This window comes from Brugia malayi, assembly GCF_000002995.4.
Source record: "Brugia malayi strain FR3 genome assembly, contig: Bm_v4_Chr1_scaffold_001, whole genome shotgun sequence".
NCBI lineage: Eukaryota > Metazoa > Nematoda > Chromadorea > Rhabditida > Onchocercidae > Brugia > Brugia malayi.
Window position 1 is genome coordinate 8644208 of NW_025062475.1, and position 18041 is coordinate 8662248.

Below are 18041 nucleotides of genomic sequence, written 5' to 3' on the forward strand. Positions count from 1 at the left end.
TTTAGAAATGATTTTAAAAAATTATTCGAAACAGTGGAAATGAATGACTCACTTCGTATGTAATTGATGTATGGGTAAAAGAAAACAAGCTAGTCATATTTTCTACAATCACATTTAAAAAACTTGATAATCATCCTTTTCAGAAAGTAGTTAGCTTTTGATCGCAATAATAATAATTAAAGTTTTAAATTTAATTTATCTGAACATACTAGTAATAGATTTAAAATAATCTACAAAATTTCGAATTAAACATCCACTTATCCATGATAAATAATCCCCCCTGCTTCAGCTTTTTCAACCAATCTATCACCACCGGAACTTCTAGAAAATAGCACCTTTAACGTTATTCTACAGCGTCTCATTTTATAACACCTGAAATTGACATTTTGTTCTGAGGGAAATATTTCTAAAGTATCTTTTGTTTTCGTTCCTAATGTATGTATATGAAGTGATTTCTTTTTTCTCAATATTAAACTCCTGACCAGGCATAACATACGCAAAATAAAAATATCAGAAAAATTGACTATAGATTTCCAATATCTGTAATATATATTTTATTGTACCAAATCTCAATAAGTACTATTAATGAGATTAGAATTTAATTACGTGCTGCTAAACGTTTATACAAAAGTGGTTGTACATGAACAACAAACCAGGGATGGAAAATATTACATACAATGAATGCATAAGGAAGAATTGAGGGTTCCTGGAACCAGAAACTATAAGCAGCAGTAAATCAATTGTAGTCAAACCTTTACACGCATGGAAAAGCGAATCTATTTCACCATGGACAAGTGGAGACAATGCCCCTATCAATTCGTCGTGAAAATGATATGAATTTATGGGACAAAAAAAAGTTAACCACTTCAAAAAACTTCTCCCTCTATCTACTTATAGAAACCTTACGAATTTTTATAAAGAATATCGCCTCAACTGTTACTATAACCATGGAAGACACAATACAGAATACTTTAAAACTAGTTTGTGACATAATTTATGCAGAACCTCGGAATCTTTTGCAACTTTGATCAAAGATCCAAACTAAGAACAAGGGAGATATAATGTTGTCTGAGTCATGAGATGCTGAAGACTTCTACTGAGAAACTCTTTTGCATAAAGTTAGGAATAAAATTACCACTCAAACCAAATATGAACAAGACAGTAAGACAGCATAACCATGTACATCGTAATCAAAGTAATCTTTTTTGTTAAAAAAAAAGTGAACAGTAGCACCAAGTAAAATCAAAACCCGTTAATACATATTCACGGGATCATAACAACTAATAAAATCAATATCGTAAGCATTTTTAAGATATGAATTCAAAAAAAGGAAAGAAAAGAAAAAAAAATTTTAGGGAGTGGTGCCTCCTCACATGCTAACATCACAACGGTTAATGCTTGACAAACCTTCAATTTGAACCAAAGGTATTAGTTTATCTCTTTTGTATCTTCAGCATGAATTTTAACGCGACGTTCAGTAGATCTAGCCAGTTATTTCGACAGAGTTTTCCGTAAAAAAACTAACTTAAAATTCAAAAGTTAGTGAAACCATGGGCCTACAATGTCATATATAACATGCATCACAATTAATCATCCAAAACCGAAAAAATTTTTGGAACACCAACTTTAAAAACAGTAGATGTAATAAATCTAAGCACTGTGCACATATGCTATGAGTAATTTGCTGGCTTACATAGTGGCCAATAAAGAGCTTATTTCACCCTGTGAGAGCATAATTGTAATTATATCTGATTAATTTTATATTGACAAGGTTAGTCGATTTATAAAAAACAAAAAGTAATGGTATTATGTACAAATTAAATGCACACTTATTTTGGAAAAGAGGACAAAAGTATTTTCCCTGGTTCTTAAAAATATCCTTAAGTAATTAGAGCGTAGTAAGATCTTCCAGTTTTGGTCTTTTTGCCTCTATGAACTGTTCATCATCATCCTCATCGCTGTCACTCAATGCCAGATCTGCATTCAACTGACCAGAACTATGCATTCGAGATTGTAACAAATCAATCTCCGCATCGTAGTGGTTATTTACTTCGTCTGATGCATTACAACTGCTTCCTAAAAATAAAATTTGAACTAAAAATTTTTAGACAAACTTATCTCATACAATTAGTCAATACGAAGAAAAAATTTTAAACTCTAAACGAAACAAATATTAACCTCTGGGCATACCTAAATCCTGGTCATCATCATCTATATCATCACCACTCAAAGCAAGATCATCCTGTAGATTACCCATTTTTGTCGCTTCTTCATCATCTAAATAACGCATAAAAATTACCTTTAAAAAATAGGAAATGAAACAAAATTTGCTTCCATTATCAGTCACCAAGCACATGATAAAACATCTAAACACGTCTTTGATTAAACATGAACCTGGTTCCATTTTGACTATATTTTCACTCATTCTTGATTCCGATCCATCAGGTTTTGAGCCTGGAGATGGTTCCTCCACTTCTTCAGCACATATAGTACTAGCAGCATTTGATTCGAGATCTACATGTTCATTTAATGTTGACTGTATATTCATCTCCAGTTCTGCTAATTGTTCCTTTCGTTCCTGCAACTTGATGGTTGTAAGAAAAAATGATTTGATGTAGCACAGATCTGTTAGTGACAGTTTATTTTAAAAAAATCTGGAAAATGGAATGATAACAAGAAAATACACCTCAAGCATCTTCTCGGCTAATGTACATATTTCAACAGCTTTAGAGGTGTATTGTGATGTCTCCGGCGGTCCATTATACAGCTCACTGTTCATTCTGATCTGTAAAGACTCGTACAGAAATTCGTTCTATGTTTTTGTAAAAAATTTGCAAAAATGATTGCCATTTGCTGATCAGTAAGAAAAAAGTAAACTGAAACCTGTTTAATATCATTTCGAAATGCTTCGACAGTAGTGTACCGATGCTCCTTAATATTTTGTTGCATGGTACCCAAATCCATTGGCTTATGTATTTTCTCATAATATTGAGGCAACTAAAAAATACAATTATTTAATCATTTTAATTTAAAAAAAATTTAATCATTTTGGTAAATCATTCTAGTAAATTCTGCCAGTCATTTGTAATAGCAATAAAAAAGCATAATGAAAAAACAACGATTACAAAAAAAGTATCATTCCACTTTTAAAAAATATAATATACGCATCTGTAAATCACTTCCATCAACAGTCTAGTAAAAATATAGTTGAAATGGTTCCAAAGTCCAGTAATAACGAAAAATATGAAACTGACCTTCTTTGGATCAACTTTAAAGTGGAACGCAACGCTTTTAGGTATATTTTTACATTCCTGTACAATTTCGTTCAGTATGAACGAAAAACCAATAATGTCATTATCATCGAGCAAGGGGTTAATTGCTTTCTCCAAGGCAATCAACTTCTGTTCACGTTCAGCAACATATCTCGATGCCATTTCAAATACCTAAGATTAGGATTTCCTCATCAAATATTTAATATTTGAAAAGAGGAATTGAGAAACAACATTTTTATTCCTCAACTATAGAAAACTAACATTTTTGGCAGTAATTGTAATAGAATGGCCACCACCATTATAAAGTATTGAATTATCCATTATCAGCTTGATATCATACAAGAACTGCCGTCTCAGTTCGTATTTATTCTCAGAAATTTTTGTTTTGATTTGCTGCAGATCCATCGGTTCTTTTATAATGTTGTAGTAATCTGGGACCTAAATAAAAACGTAATATTATAAAAGTATAAATTCCACTCTTCGCAGAATCTTTGATTTTTTAAAAGTCACTCACTTACCTCTTTATTCTACTCTTTCTAAATAACCTTTATACTTTTTGTATACCTGCACATTATGTAGCATCCTGTATCATTTTAAATCATCGGAGAGATTTTAACCATTTTAAATAGTCGCATGACTTCAATTAAAATAGTGCTTATTACATAGCAGTCCAAAAAAGTTACTTTTTTTGGATTAACTGGAAACATAATTTCTTCACAACCGGAGATACTGCGAACATCGTTAAATATTTCACTCAAAACAATCGACATCGATACCTACAATTCATTATGTATATTTTTTATTGCTAGATCAATAAAATCAATAAAAATCAGTAAAGATTAGCACTTTTTGTATGGCTTTTTGGAAACAATTACAGCTCATATCAATCACATTTTGAATTTTCGCTGCATCATAATTCATGAAAACATTTCGTCATTAGGGTTTGAGTTAATAAATAAACTAACTTTTGGATCAGCTCTTATCCGCTTGACAGTTTTTTGTGGGCCGCACAAGTAATCTTCCATTTCAGCAGTATGACGGCGCTTATTTGAGCCAATGGTAGTTATTCGAACTTTGCCTAAAACTATGAATAATATCTGCCTATATCCTCCATTAATTGGAAGACGAAAAGTAGATCTACTAATCTGCCATTAAAAATTCTACAAAAAATCAACGTTTTTTTTACTTAGATATCTGACTTTTTAGTTCAGAGCTGCATATCAACAACATTTAGAAAAATACATAAATGAATTTTTGAACATATATCCTCACTTGCTTTAGGTAGTTCAGAAGTTTCTGAAATTTGTACATTGTTGTCGGGATCAACATCGTCCTGATCGTCGTTTTCGTGCACAATACTTATATTTTCTTCCTGTTCAGCTGGAATAAGTGGTGATCGCTTGTCTCCTTCTGCCACCAGTTTTTTATCACCTTCTATCAGTTCACGAGGTATATGAAGCCTAAAAGCTTAATATACAAAAAGTAAGATTTCTCTTTGCAGAATCAAGTTGTGCACTACCATAGTAATCAAATGAAAAAGAATTTGCCTAAGCGCATTTTTTTTGATCATTTCTGCATGACTGTACAATTTTCTTGATATTTTCAATTTTGTGCCTTCAACTGCAATCAGTTCTCCTGATGGAACGGCCATTTTCTCAAGTTGTTCATCGGTTAGAGCAACCTAAATAGTCAAACTAACATGAATTTTAATTTTTAGAAGGTTATGCATTGCACTAAAGTTTATAACTTGCTAATAAACTTCAAAAATTCTTACACTCTACAGAAATTAAGAGTGCAAAATAATGACAAGTGAAAAGCCAAATGGAACTTCAAACATATTACTCATCATTAAAGACTAGTAATGAGTACTGATGAAAGTATATAGCGTAAAAAGCAATTCAGTCAAAACAAAAATCTTGATCATATTTGGTACTCAAAAATACCGGATGAATGTCGCCAACGGTTTTGATAGTCTTCGTCGGATCCTTACCATACAATGGACAATTTTTATTAGTTTTCATGTGCCCCGTACCATGACAAGCACTGCATCTCATTTTTAACAAATTTGGTTTTATAACTGGCGGCTTCTTTTCCGCTACTTTGGCCTCAAAAATTATTAATGGATTATCTTTTCTTTTATTACTTCCAGCATAGAGATGTCTCTAGTAAAAAGGACAATTTTTATTGCATAAAAAAGAAGATTTAAATATTTTCGGCTCATTATTATCCAAATTAAATATACATGGTCGTCTTACAGTTAAAAAATTGAGCCAACCTTAGTAATAGGCTGTCCAATGGGTACACCATGAAGCTTGGCTTTGAGCTCGTTACGCCTAATTCGACGTAACTGATCTTGTAATCGTCGTTTCTCTTTTCTTCTTTCCTATATAAACTTATAAACAGAGTAAATGAAGAAAAGATCTATTAAAATTTATAAAAAAAATCTGACGAAATAAGAAAACAGACAACCCAAAGACTTCAAACTAGACATCAAATTTGATGCAAGCAACTTACTTCCTTAAACTGCTCATCCATCTGCGCATATACTCGAATAAACGTTTCATCACATCTCGTGCGTATACGAACGTACGCATCGATTAGCTGTTGGCGTGTAATTACTTCAACTCGAGTCTGTAGGAAGAAATTAAAGGATAAACATAAATTCTTGAAAAAGTTATATTGCACATTAACCACCGCACTTTCATTTCATCCATTATCAATAAATCATTAAAATATACTGTTTCTGTGCCGTCTTCAGCTCTATAGGTACGATATATTTTAAGTTTCTTTGTTACAGAGAGTGCTGGAGTCTGAGAATTTGGCATTTCGTTAAGCACTGCTGTTGCCAATCCTTTGTCTGTAAATCAAAGAGCTGCTCCCATTAATAGGCCATTATCACAAAAATAAAAAACAAAAATAAAAAGTGGAGGGAAAATGCAGATTTTTTAAATGAAATATAAACCTTTCACATCATTTTCCTTTTTATGTTTAGCTGTAGACAACCCTGCAGGTTCATCACAAAGCATTTTTTGCAGCGCTTTTCGTTCTTTTTCCTCTTGTTCAAACTCCAATTTTTTCTTATCAAATGTGAATGATTTGCCTTAATAAGTGACAAGTAGTAGGGTGAGTCAAGTGGTGATCAACTTCTAGCATGCTTTTATAATACTATTATAATTTTTTTTTTCTATTGAATAAACTAGTAAAAAAAAACTTTTAATAATTGCTAATATTTTGAATCTCCACATTTAAAGAACCTTTATTAACATCCAGCATGCTCTCAAGCTTTGTTGCAAGTTCTTCGTTGTCTGAGTCCTCTCCACTACTTCCTTCATCCGTACTCAAAAGATCTGTATTTGACAATGTCCTGCAATAAATTTGTCTTTTGATCAAAGTAAACACCTAGAAAACTATATGTTTGGAAATATTAACAATATAAAATATTAGGGACATCAATAACGTACTGATTTTGCAAATCAAATGTTCGCTGACAGAATTTTTTGTATTTTTCTTGCATGTCTGCAAAGTTGAACCTGATATTTCCACGAGCAAACCGAGCCATACCTACAATTCCCTTCTCATTACAACTACTATAAAGAGAGCAAAAACGTGAAGAATTGTACCAAAATGAATTATGTTTGTTACGCTAGAAAAAAAAGGATACATTTTACCGGAGAAATCTGATCTCGCTTTAGCAGCTTGTGTGGACAGTGTCCGGATGACGTCAATTATTTCCCACCGACTCAACGAATTAATCTAAAAAATGAAATGAGAATTTCCATGCTGCACATGGATTTCATTTTTTCAACTTAATCACATCCAATTCAAACTTTTAGGTATTTGATAAAGCACCTCTTCTTCCCTAACACCATAATCTCGACATATTTCTTTCGCTTCCTTCAATGGTAGCTTTCTAAGATCGGCATTTGTTCCAGTTACCAATCGTTTCGGAACATTTGTCACTTCTTCCTGCAAAAAAATCTGAATATAAATGAACATATAAAAAAAATGAAAAAAAAAAAAAAAGTAAAACAAACACTAGAGGCAGAAAAAGAAACACTAACTTTCGCTTTTTGTGGTTTGGCGCTGACACGAACATATGAAAAAGCTTCACCACATCCGGTTGGATCAGCTATACCTGTTTGATCCAACAAACATTTGCCTTTCATTGATGATATGTAAGCTCGTGTCGTATTCCATGGAGCGCATTTTATCTTTAAAATATGATAGAATGAAATTAAAAAAAAAAAAAAAATAAAATAAATAAATAAAAGACAAAGTAACATACATTGCAGAATCTAAATATCATTTAGTATTTGCGAGTTGCGGAGATTTATCAATTAATATTAAACCGAAGATCTGTTTAGTATTATAAAAACTCTTTCGTTTAACACTGCAAGCAACATCAACATATATAATACTGTACATCGCCTGTACATCGCTTGTGTCGAGCAAACGTTATTCGGAAATATATATTTCTCAAAGACATTAAATAAGCCAGCAGACAATTTAACCGACCTCATCCTCGATGGTAACCTGATCATCCGAATCATCCTCATTTTCTGGAGTGAAGAAATATTTCTCGCCATAACCAGCGTCCTAAAAAATTTTATTTACAGATTGGGAGTTCTTCGTATTCCTGATTTTGCTGGGAAACTTAACTACCATTTAAATACGCAAAGAACCCTAACATCCAATTACCTTTAAGCGCTGCTCAGCTGCTAGCATACTATACTGTGCACAACACATTTCTGGCGTTACCATTGCAAGTACCTCTTCTTTACTTGGTAATCGAAAATCACTCCGTAAAACCTAAAATCTATCAAATAGTTCCCATTCGTGAAAGCATGAAATTAAAGGACACTGTTAAAATATCAAAATATAATAAAATAATGTTTCCCAAGAACTGCAAAAATAATTTTAAGTTATAAAAATTCTATTATAGCTCTCCGAGTTCAATGACAACTAACCCAATAGTTTTGATCAGGACCTTGCCCCAATCGTCTAAAATCTGAACACTGTTTTAATCGCTTGCGCACTGAACTTTCAGCATAATGAGGGAATGCTTCCTTGATGTCCTCCATTTTTAACCTGAATTAAAATGAAAATTCTTAGCAACAAAAATTTCGCTCACTGTTGGTGAATTGATGAGCTTTCATTTTATGCCTAATAAACAAAAAGCCTACTACAGAACAGCAATATATTGTTTATTAGACATGAAAGGAAAGCTCTACCCTCTTAATAAAAAATAAAAACTCAAAATCGTGGGTTAAATTGATGAAAATGTTGACCTCCTAGGATTCTGATCGCTAGCCCAGAAAAGTCGATAAATATACGCCAACAAAAAATCTCGAACAAAAACTGTTGCTCGCTTCGAATTCGGACTTGGTACTTCGTATAGCGGACATTCTTGACCAACAAGAAATAAGTTCGGACAATGACGGATAAAGTATCTGCAACTTCTGACTCCTCAACACCGTTGAAAACAAATAGTTCCCACTCGTAATATGTCAAATAGAACGGTTTTATTTCTATCAGATTATAGCAATACCAGAAGATATTGAGATAGAAGACCGAATAATCCTTGAGATTAGCGAATTGTTTGATTGGAAGTTTATGATGCTAATCAGTGTGTCGTATTGCTTAACAATCAGTCATTGTTTGGTAAATAACTTGTTTATAGATCACTCATTAAAATCTCCCACACTTCAACAAAAATTCAGTATAAAGCAATACACAACACCCATTAATTGATTCCATCAAATGAAAACTAATGGTAATAAACTCAAACATCAACAAAAAATAACTTACCCTTGCTTTGTACGAATAAGGAGAAAGTCATTTGAATTCGAAGAATGTTTGTAAATGGGAGCGCGATACAAATTGTTCTCCAATGACTGCAAACCTTGACCTGGTGCAAGAGAACCCAGGAATGGTGATGTATGTGTAAAAGCAGTTTCACCAAATTCATATTCTGGATCTGTCTCTTTTCCAACTTTCTGCAAAGATATCAACTATATGTTGAAAATAAAATTTAATAGCAAGAAGAGCAGAGTTCACAATAAGTCGATTCCACAGTGAACTCTTCCACAAATAATTTTAACAATGGATAGATTGAAATAACAAGTTCAGCATAGCAGATTGAAACTCAGTATAAAATTAGCCGAAAAAAGACGAAAAATGAAGCGGAAACTTTTCATATATCTCATTAAGCATGCTCAGTAAAACTCAGTAGGAATCAAACAGGTATAGCAAAATTGAGTAGAAATTTAAACTTACTCTTTTGTAATAATTTCTGATTTTACTGGCCATTCCGGGCTGATTTAGAAGTGGTGGATGTTCTTCAGAATATTCCATCAGTAAAAGAGTACCATCTTTGCCCGACAGATCTTGCACTTCACGCATGAAAAAAATCTCACCTCCTCCTTCTGCTGCCTTCTGTTTTTCACGAAACTTAAAAATACAGTTAAATATCAGGAGTAATACTTAAAAATATCTATGAAAAATATGGGTTGTTCTAAAGTTTCGTTTGTTTTCCGCATGCCTTTAAATCAAGAAATGAAATAATCTCTATTTACTTCTTCTTTTTCTTTGATCAGTTTGGTTAGTGTTTTAACGAACACGAGGCGAGTGCCTGTTGTCCGTAAGATTCTTTTAGACAATGGTAAACGATGATAGTGCCGCAATTTAAATGGATTTAAATGTGTCGGGAAAAACGTCCGATGGATATTCTGCGCAGGTAGTGAGTGTTGAATAAGTGAATTACCGGAAACGGAACTGACTGTTCTATAAAAAAAAGATACAAAATAGTTTTAAAAAAAATAGTCAGAAAAAATTAAAGTTCAAATGATTAAGAAAAAAAAAAAAAAAACGATTGCGTTTCCAAAACGGCAAGGAATCATATGTGATGCTGCTACAAATATAAATAAATAAAACATAAAAATCAGCTCAAGAATTGGATACAATCAACCTTACCTTTCAACATTTTTAGGTCTGTAATAATCATCGTTACTAAGGTTAAATGGATCTTTGTCGGTCAGCTGAGCAATAGAACTCTCCATCTGTTCATCTTCTTCTTGTTTCTGTCGCTGTTGTACTTGGCCAAGAATCATTTTGGATTTTTTTGTAAACTGATGCTCCTGTATAACGTATAACTTCTTTAAAAATTATAAACAGCAATTTTTTTTTTGCTAATATATCTGCTTCAGAACTTTCTTAATAATTTAAAAGATAACTATGTGCTTGCATGATGATCCGAAAACTTTTATAATAATGAAACAGAAACCTTTCGATCGAACGGTTTTGGTGGATTGGGCAATTCACCATCCTGAACCTTATCCTCAGTCGCTTTGTCTTCTGGCATACCAAATAATTTAGGATCGTCTGAGTAATCAAGGGTAAGGAGTTTCGGCTCTAAAGAGAATTGTCATTATCAACTTATTATTTCATGCAACTCCATCTTGAACAAAAGAGTGTCAGCTGTTTTAATTGTACATTTCAAGTAACACGTTACTTGCTTGAACTTTAACAATTTTTTGAGTTATTTATTGATTTTGCTTATTCTAATTTCTATATATTTACGGACCATACCTGGTATATGATCCATATTTTCTGAATCCCATATAATGTCATCTTCCCATTTCGTATAAAGTAAGTCATAGTTTTCCATAGGAAAAAGAGAATGAGATGGAGTTGGTTCTTTTAGAAAGTCTAAAGAATTGAAATTTGACACATTAATAATACATATCTTTAAAGATTGAGGATCATACATTATATTATTGAAGGTGAATGAGATAAACTCTTAATTTAACACAGGCCGCTAAAATTGCAAAAAAAAATTGATTAGCTCATAAAGTACGAAACACTAATTTGAAACAAGCCTTTTATATAAAAGAAAAGTATGCTCGTTTTTCTATTTAACAATCCCAACCATTTTTTTGAAGAACTCTCAGGATTTTTTGTGTTATTCGAATTTCAACAAATGATGCTTTAGAATTTCATTGCTCACCATGAGAGGATTTCAAAAGAACATAATAGATTGAAATTCGCGAGAATCAGTTTATATCAGTTACACTCCCGAAAAAAAAAAATCAGTCACATATTACTAACTCAAATTTGCGTTGTTCAATGAAGAAAATGTGCCAGATTTCGAAAACATCTGTTCAAATGCACGGGTTTTAACTGAAAAAAGAGGAATTGCAGAAAAAGCTTAAATAATTAGCTGAATATGTTTATGCTCAAAATTTATAGCAAGTTCAAGAATTAAAAAAACAGTGATCATTGTGCTCAAGAAACACTTATAATAACATGGAAAATAAAAGAAAAGGGATAAATTTTACAAGCTATCATAAAAGACTCGTAATTTCTCGTTTGCTGAGTAGGTATCCAACCACATTCAGGGAGTTTATCAGATGACTGAGAAGCCAAACCTTTCAAAATCTGAAATGATTTTTTCAAAAAAGAAGAAACTGATTTCGTTAGTGCACAATTTCACGAAAAGCACTTGAACGAATTTAAAAATGGAAGAAAACCTGTCGCCGAGCCTGTTCTTCATTGAGCATTATGTCATCTTCCCACCGAATTAAATTTACAGGAAGGAATGTTTCCGGAGGAAATGGTTCAGTCGCTGCCAACCCAGGACCAATTTCTTCCTCGATCACTTCATTTTCACTTTTATCATCTTTCCCGTCTTTCATGGGACTCTTTTTTTGCAACAACTGCTGTAAAAATATGATTTATACAACTAAAAGTTGAAATAATCAATACGAAAAGTGTTGAAAACACAAACTTCACGCTTCAATTTGAACCCATAATCGAAATGAGATGGATTAGACAAAACATTCATTGAGTCATACCAAATACGAGCAGGACCGAATCTAAAACCTGCATATATTAAAATCAGCAACTATTGCTGGAAACTTATCAAGTCAGAAAAACTCTTGAAATTTCATCAAATCAGATTCGTTTCTTTTTAACTGATGTATGCATAGCAAATAAAGCCAATTTGATTGATTTTCTAAAAAAAAACCTCCACGGTGATATATCATCCACATCTTCATCGCCATCACCATTTTTAGCCGATACAGTTGAAGATGAAGGTTTCATTAAAAGAATTTCATCATCCATAAGACAGTCTTCCGGGGCTGGAGGATCCCCGAATATTAACTTCGTGCCATAAGTTTCAGTCGATTGCGATGTTTCCGCGAGCTCAAATCAGTGGAATAGAAAAAACCAAAAAATCTGACATCATTACGGTACTAATTACGCTGCTATTAGGACACACTTTTATAATAAGAAACGAACTCACTTCTGTAGATTTTCTGAACACTTGTGACCCTTCCACGCTTACTGCTCCTACTGTTTCATTTTCCTCTTGTCTAGGACTCTATAAAAGTGCCACTTTTATTGAGGTCAAAAATTTGTTTGGCTTTTTAGGCAAGATGGATTTTATAAATATTATTTATACATAAGTAAGAAATAGAATAAAACAGTCAAACAGACAACAGCGGCAAAAAAATGTATCGAAAAATAACGTCTGGTCGGAATGTCTTTGATGGCCACCAAATTCTTGTTTTAGATGAAGACTTGATGTTAGTCCCGAAAAGACGAGAGAATCGCAAGATTTTGTTGCGTGAGTAATCTGGGAAAAATTGCCTAAAGGTAAAACGATGATTACTAGAAATAAGTGATTCCACAGAATGAAAAAAACGAAACATTCCTTAAAATCAGTGTTACAATAGAATTTATAAAATATTACTTTGGATCGAGTTTATCAAGCTCAGGATTTTGTAAAATTCCTGACAATGGTGCATCAGCACGTTCTGATGGGGGTACAAACGGCTCATCATTGCGATCTAAATTAATGAAACGTAATGTCAGTATGCCAATCTCCTATATAGAAAAGCAACCAAAAGTAAGTCCACAGCCTGACTCTACATACCAGCAGCAATCGAATTATAATCATCATCTGAAAAATCATCATATTCATCATCTGCATCAGTTGTCTGATCCACCAAATTCGAATGACGAATGTACCATGCTGCAAAATGTGCTGCTTTATATTGCTATGCAACAGAAAGTAACATATGATCCTAAGGATATTTAACATTTCGAAGTTTGATCAAGTTTGAAGAAAATAAACCAACAGAAAATTCATCTGACTCATTGAAACGGACTTCCTGAATTTAATTCTCCCCCATCAAAATTTTAATTCTCCACTTTTCAAATGCAACAAAATTTTAATTCTCCACTTCTCAAATGCAACAAAAAAGAAATGAATTGTTGAGATCAACAAAACCAAATGAAAAATTTAATTTGAAAAAAAGTTACTGGAATTCAAAACTTACGTTCATTGATAGCACAAGGATGATTTTGGTAGAATTCTTCAATATTCGCATTGGACGAATGGAAATTAATATTACGATTCTCATCTTCACAGTCATCGTCGCTTACAGCTGTTCTCAAACTCTCCTGATCTATAACTTTATTTCTGATGCCATTAGTTTAGTGAATTAAATGTGCAAAAAAGTGAAGAATGCGTGATGAGTCTTGGCATAGCTATTATTTCTTTATATTACTGAAAACTTAGTTAAGAGAGAAAAAACAAGGAATATTTTAAGCCTGTGTAATCAAACGAATATTTTCAAGCGGCATTACTTTTATCAGATCATTTAGGAGAAAGCCAACACTACGGGGCTTATTTTGAAATTGGACCAAAGGCTGAAATTGGACCAAGCTTATTTGAAATTGGACCAACAGCTGATGAAAGCAAAGCAAATGGATGGATGATCTTTTTTTTTCATCTTTTTAAGAACCTGGAATCGGACAATAGGACAAAGAAGATCAAACAAAAATGATACCGTTAAAGTGTGAAGAACCAAACTCCTGCGTAGAACTCCGAGACGAATCGCTGTCAGTATCCTCCATCGCTCTTTATGGTTATGAGAAGATAAAAATAAATATAACGAAAAATGCTCGAGAATAAAAATACAACGTATCTTGATGAAAAATTAGCACTGAAAAAAAAGACACCACTGCCATGCTGATCATTTAATCTAAAATGTCTCTTCTTTGCAACAATTTGAAATAGCATCCATCAACCAACAGCAATAATAATCACCTGAACTACAAATCACAAGTAACGAAGTATTAAAAACGGTAACACAACAAACCGTTTTGGAGTCATTACAGCGCCGTTATGAAAACTGTGCGTCTAAGAAGTTTTGCTTCAAGTAGGAAGGAAACCTTGAGATTCAGTTGCGATTTGGTGACTTAGTATTCTAATGATCCAGCATTCTTCAGAATATGTAAGATATCACTTTTTCGTATAAATATATTATATATCAGGGCAAATGAAATCAGACCCTTCCTATGTCCAATTACATATTTCAAATTTGTAACAAAGCCTACCAGTTCTGTCGCTCAAATGCTATCCATTTTTAGATGACATTATCACCTCATAATGGAGCGGAACTGCTTATTTTTATGTACAACATGAATCAAGCTTACCTCTTATGTCATTATAAAATATCTGATGTGGAAATAATGGAATATCCAAGTGTTCGCTCGAGGCTACTGAATTTCATATGGAAATATATTTTATGATGCGCATCTACAATGTAATGCCTTGCCGTTATCTCATAGCAAAAACATTTGCAAAACATCTTGGCTTAAAGGAATATTTTATTGCTAGTTCGTCTACCAGCAGACATCAATTGGCTCTAATTTTAAAAAAAGCAAAATATATACAACGATCTCACAGACAATCACAATAGTTTTTGGCAGTAAAGATGCTAAGCAGTGCAATGAGCTTCTGGAAGATCTTAAAAAAGAGGACAAAAATTTCGACATTGTTTCATAATTAGTAACGATTATGGACCAATTAAAGGTTTATTTCGACTTAAGGTACCTATGAATGATCAGTGGTATAATTTTAGGGTATAAGCAGACCATAATGATTGGTAGTGTAATTTTAGTTCTACTTAATTATTTAGTGAAAATGTAATAGCATAAATACACCAAAGAATGTGGTTGTTTGCTTCTTTTTTGATGTAACTGTTATAAGAAGGCAGAAAGAAAATACAGCGACATACGTCAGACAAATGACAGTGCATAATGAAAAGTACGGAAAATGTCTAAGATAATAGATAACTTTGGGTTAGTAGAAAAAGATGATTAAAATGCTATTCATCGAGATCTAATGATAAACATACTACGAATTCACAGCATCACATGCGTGTATATACACTTAGGTGACCTGCATAATACACAAATGTATAGCTGACTTACGGCTGAATAATTTCTTTCCATGCGTTATAACGCAAAAAATTTTTCAGATTTACGAAGAAAGACTTCAGAAAAATCTTCCATGCTCCATAAACCCAAAATTATTTAAGAGTACGTTTTTTAAACTAAGAATAAACTAAAGAAATATGTGGTATATGTAAAAAGAAATTTAAATAGCAAGAAAGAAGGGCTATGCATTGGATGGACAGTGATAATATGTATAAAAATAGCGATGACATCGATAAACGTGATACAACTCTGATAATAAATGAATGGTAAAGATAATGGTAGTAACAAAAAACACAAAATTCATTTTGATTTTTGAAAATTCAGAAGTCTGCTTAACTTTTTTTTCGGAAATTTTCAAAATAGCCATTTGAAGGCCTTTCGTACAACTGCTGGCATCAATGACCATTCAAATGAGATCGTTTTGTCATCTTCTGATTTCACTGTTGCCTAAAATTGTGTGAATTGAAATTTTGGATGTCCAAAAGAAGTCGAAAAAATTAGCAAAATAGTAGTAAATGGATAAAAAACAGATGAAATTAAATAAATGAAAAAAAAAATTTTTTAATGAAGAGGAGCTAATGTGAAAAGGCAACAACGAACAATAAATAAGAAATAAAAAAGCCTTATCAGAAAAAAATATTGATTTTTTTAATCAGAAGTAATCATTCTGTGCGCATTTCTTTTGATATGTTGCAAATTAACCTTTGGATAGTAGAATATCACAATTTTCATTCTCATTTTCAGTAATTTTAAAGTACTGAAAGGTAAAGATTGACACCGATCATTTTACATTTCTTGAAAATTCAGCAGCTTGTACAGTTCATATAATTCCTCACTTCTTTGAAACTTGCTTATTTTTTTCATACGATTGACTTTTTAAGAACCTTTCTTAATTTGCATCCTAATTGTTCAACTTTCTATTAAACATAGCCTTATCTCATAATTTTGATTAAAGGAATGCATGGATTGAGTGTTTTTCACCACTTATGTTTTCAATCTGAAAGACGCAAATGAGATCTCCGATTCATAAATCCTTAAAAACATCTGAAGATTTTAAAACATAGATTTGTTACTCTCGTAAGACTCAAAAGCAAGCAATCACTAACCTTATATCTCACTACTTTTCCATCAGTTTGTGCATCACTTTTTTCATTACTGGTAGCATTTGCATTATATTGGTTTGCGTGAAGATACTGACCGAACAACGCTGCGATCCGGTCGAAACTACTCGCAACACTGATACACATTTTTAGATCTGCTGGGTCACGCATCATGCCATGTGGACATGCACAGTAAAAGTCCCCAGGAGTGTTCACGCAGCCATGCGAACAGCCGCCATTTTGTTGTTCACATTCATCTACGTCTTAAAATTAACTCATATTACACTTTTATTAATGTCGCATGCTACAGCAAGCAATTTCAGTTAATATAAGCATAACGGAGTTTACTACAACCCTGAAGAACGGCAAGTGCTAAAACCTAAATTTCAGTATTAATCTGATAAAGAGTATATTTTACAAAATATATAATCTAAATAGATCTATTTCAGTTAATATAAACATCAGGACAAGAAAGTACTCAAAATTTATCTTTTATGGAAACATCTTTTATGAAATTTATGAAAACATTACACAACATTTTCATAACAATTTTTTATGCTGTATAGATTCGACTGTGCATTTTTAATTTAAAAGAGAAAAATCTCAACCCCGTTTGCTATAAAAAATGTAAAACCTATGTCAAGAATGGTCTGCTAGAGCGAATAACTAACCATAGCACTGCCCACGATCAAAGAAGTATCCACTAGGACATCGTCCGCCTTTCGAGGGTATACTACAGTGACATTCACCATCTATAGCCGGTGGAAGGGTAGCCACTGGACGGAACGGATCCATTAGTGTTCCACATGTCGGTTTTACAAAGGCTTTTCCATTATTTGCACAAATACATTGACACTGTACTGTCGACTGGCTATTCGGTAACTTTTGGTCCGGTGGCGCAGTAGTATCTCAAATTCATCAATTGAAACTAAACTACATGAGCTTTTTCTCTGAATATGAACTTTTTTGAACCTTTTCTCTTTTTTTTTTTTTTCTTCTCTAATAAAGTAGAAACAACTCTAATAAAAGCTGAGTGTATAGTTCGATTGTTATTCAATTTCAAAGTAAAGTAATTCACCACTGTCGATTTTTATAGTTTCACATTCGTCCGTATTAAAAGGAACAGATTTGTTGATGTACCGCTGTAATGTCTCAACACAAACAGAATAAGTGCCGGATGGTAAGCCATCAATTTTTCTTCCAAAGCTGTCGCGACAGGTTGCATTCAATTTGTGCCAATATTCTTTCGGCAATGATAAATCCGAAGTATACGAAATGATGTAATCCTGAATAGTATAATCCGAGTTTCTGACATCAAACTCTCCACCTGTTTCTGGTAGGAAATTTCAGATCAGTTAAGAAGGATTTGAATTTTATA

The 18041-nt window shown here is 32.7% G+C and overlaps 3 protein-coding genes across 6 annotated transcripts in view; 1 reads left to right on the forward strand and 2 right to left on the reverse strand.

Moving 5' to 3' along the window:
- Positions 1-1888: 1888 nt before the first annotated feature.
- On the reverse strand, positions 1889-14195 carry Bma-taf-1 (Uncharacterized protein; the record flags this gene model as incomplete). Of its 2 annotated transcripts, none has more annotated exons than XM_043077163.1 (42): positions 1889-2076; positions 2191-2277; positions 2395-2578; positions 2687-2785; positions 2884-2997; positions 3255-3443; positions 3534-3710; positions 3956-4048; positions 4238-4350; positions 4545-4732; positions 4820-4953; positions 5216-5377; positions 5548-5655; positions 5787-5903; positions 6011-6129; positions 6235-6372; positions 6527-6636; positions 6734-6833; positions 6941-7025; positions 7122-7238; positions 7334-7483; positions 7788-7868; positions 7971-8081; positions 8240-8360; positions 8561-8722; positions 9081-9268; positions 9549-9722; positions 9848-10055; positions 10245-10408; positions 10555-10682; positions 10860-10979; positions 11379-11450; positions 11609-11708; positions 11801-11989; positions 12058-12145; positions 12298-12476; positions 12577-12654; positions 12803-12923; positions 13027-13123; positions 13210-13308; positions 13616-13744; positions 14129-14195. In XM_043077163.1, 42 exons carry the CDS (start codon positions 14193-14195, stop codon positions 1889-1891), a joined length of 5448 nt encoding a protein of 1815 aa, XP_042933097.1. The 2 variants fall into 2 exon arrangements, with proteins under 2 accessions (XP_042933097.1, XP_042933096.1); XM_043077162.1 differs by having other exon boundaries at positions 2179-2277.
- Positions 14196-14551: 356 nt separating this feature from the next.
- Bm725 (Uncharacterized protein) lies at positions 14552-14873 on the forward strand (the record flags this gene model as incomplete). Of its 2 annotated transcripts, none has more annotated exons than XM_043077164.1 (2): positions 14552-14575; positions 14712-14873. In XM_043077164.1, 2 exons carry the CDS (start codon positions 14552-14554, stop codon positions 14871-14873), a joined length of 186 nt encoding a protein of 61 aa, XP_042933098.1. The 2 variants fall into 2 exon arrangements, with proteins under 2 accessions (XP_042933098.1, XP_042933099.1); XM_043077165.1 differs by having other exon boundaries at positions 14712-14780.
- A 1044-nt stretch (positions 14874-15917) lies between these two features.
- Positions 15918-18041, reverse strand: part of Bma-dig-1 (Uncharacterized protein) — a gene marked incomplete at both ends in the record, with an annotated part of 40681 nt that continues 38557 nt past the window's right edge. For both annotated transcript variants that reach the window (XM_043077166.1, XM_043077167.1), the window contains 4 exons: positions 15918-16010; positions 16670-16926; positions 17335-17571; positions 17742-17949. In XM_043077166.1, the coding sequence (XP_042933100.1) occupies positions 15918-16010; positions 16670-16926; positions 17335-17571; positions 17742-17949 (795 nt within the window). The remainder of the gene's footprint in view (positions 16011-16669; positions 16927-17334; positions 17572-17741; positions 17950-18041) is intronic.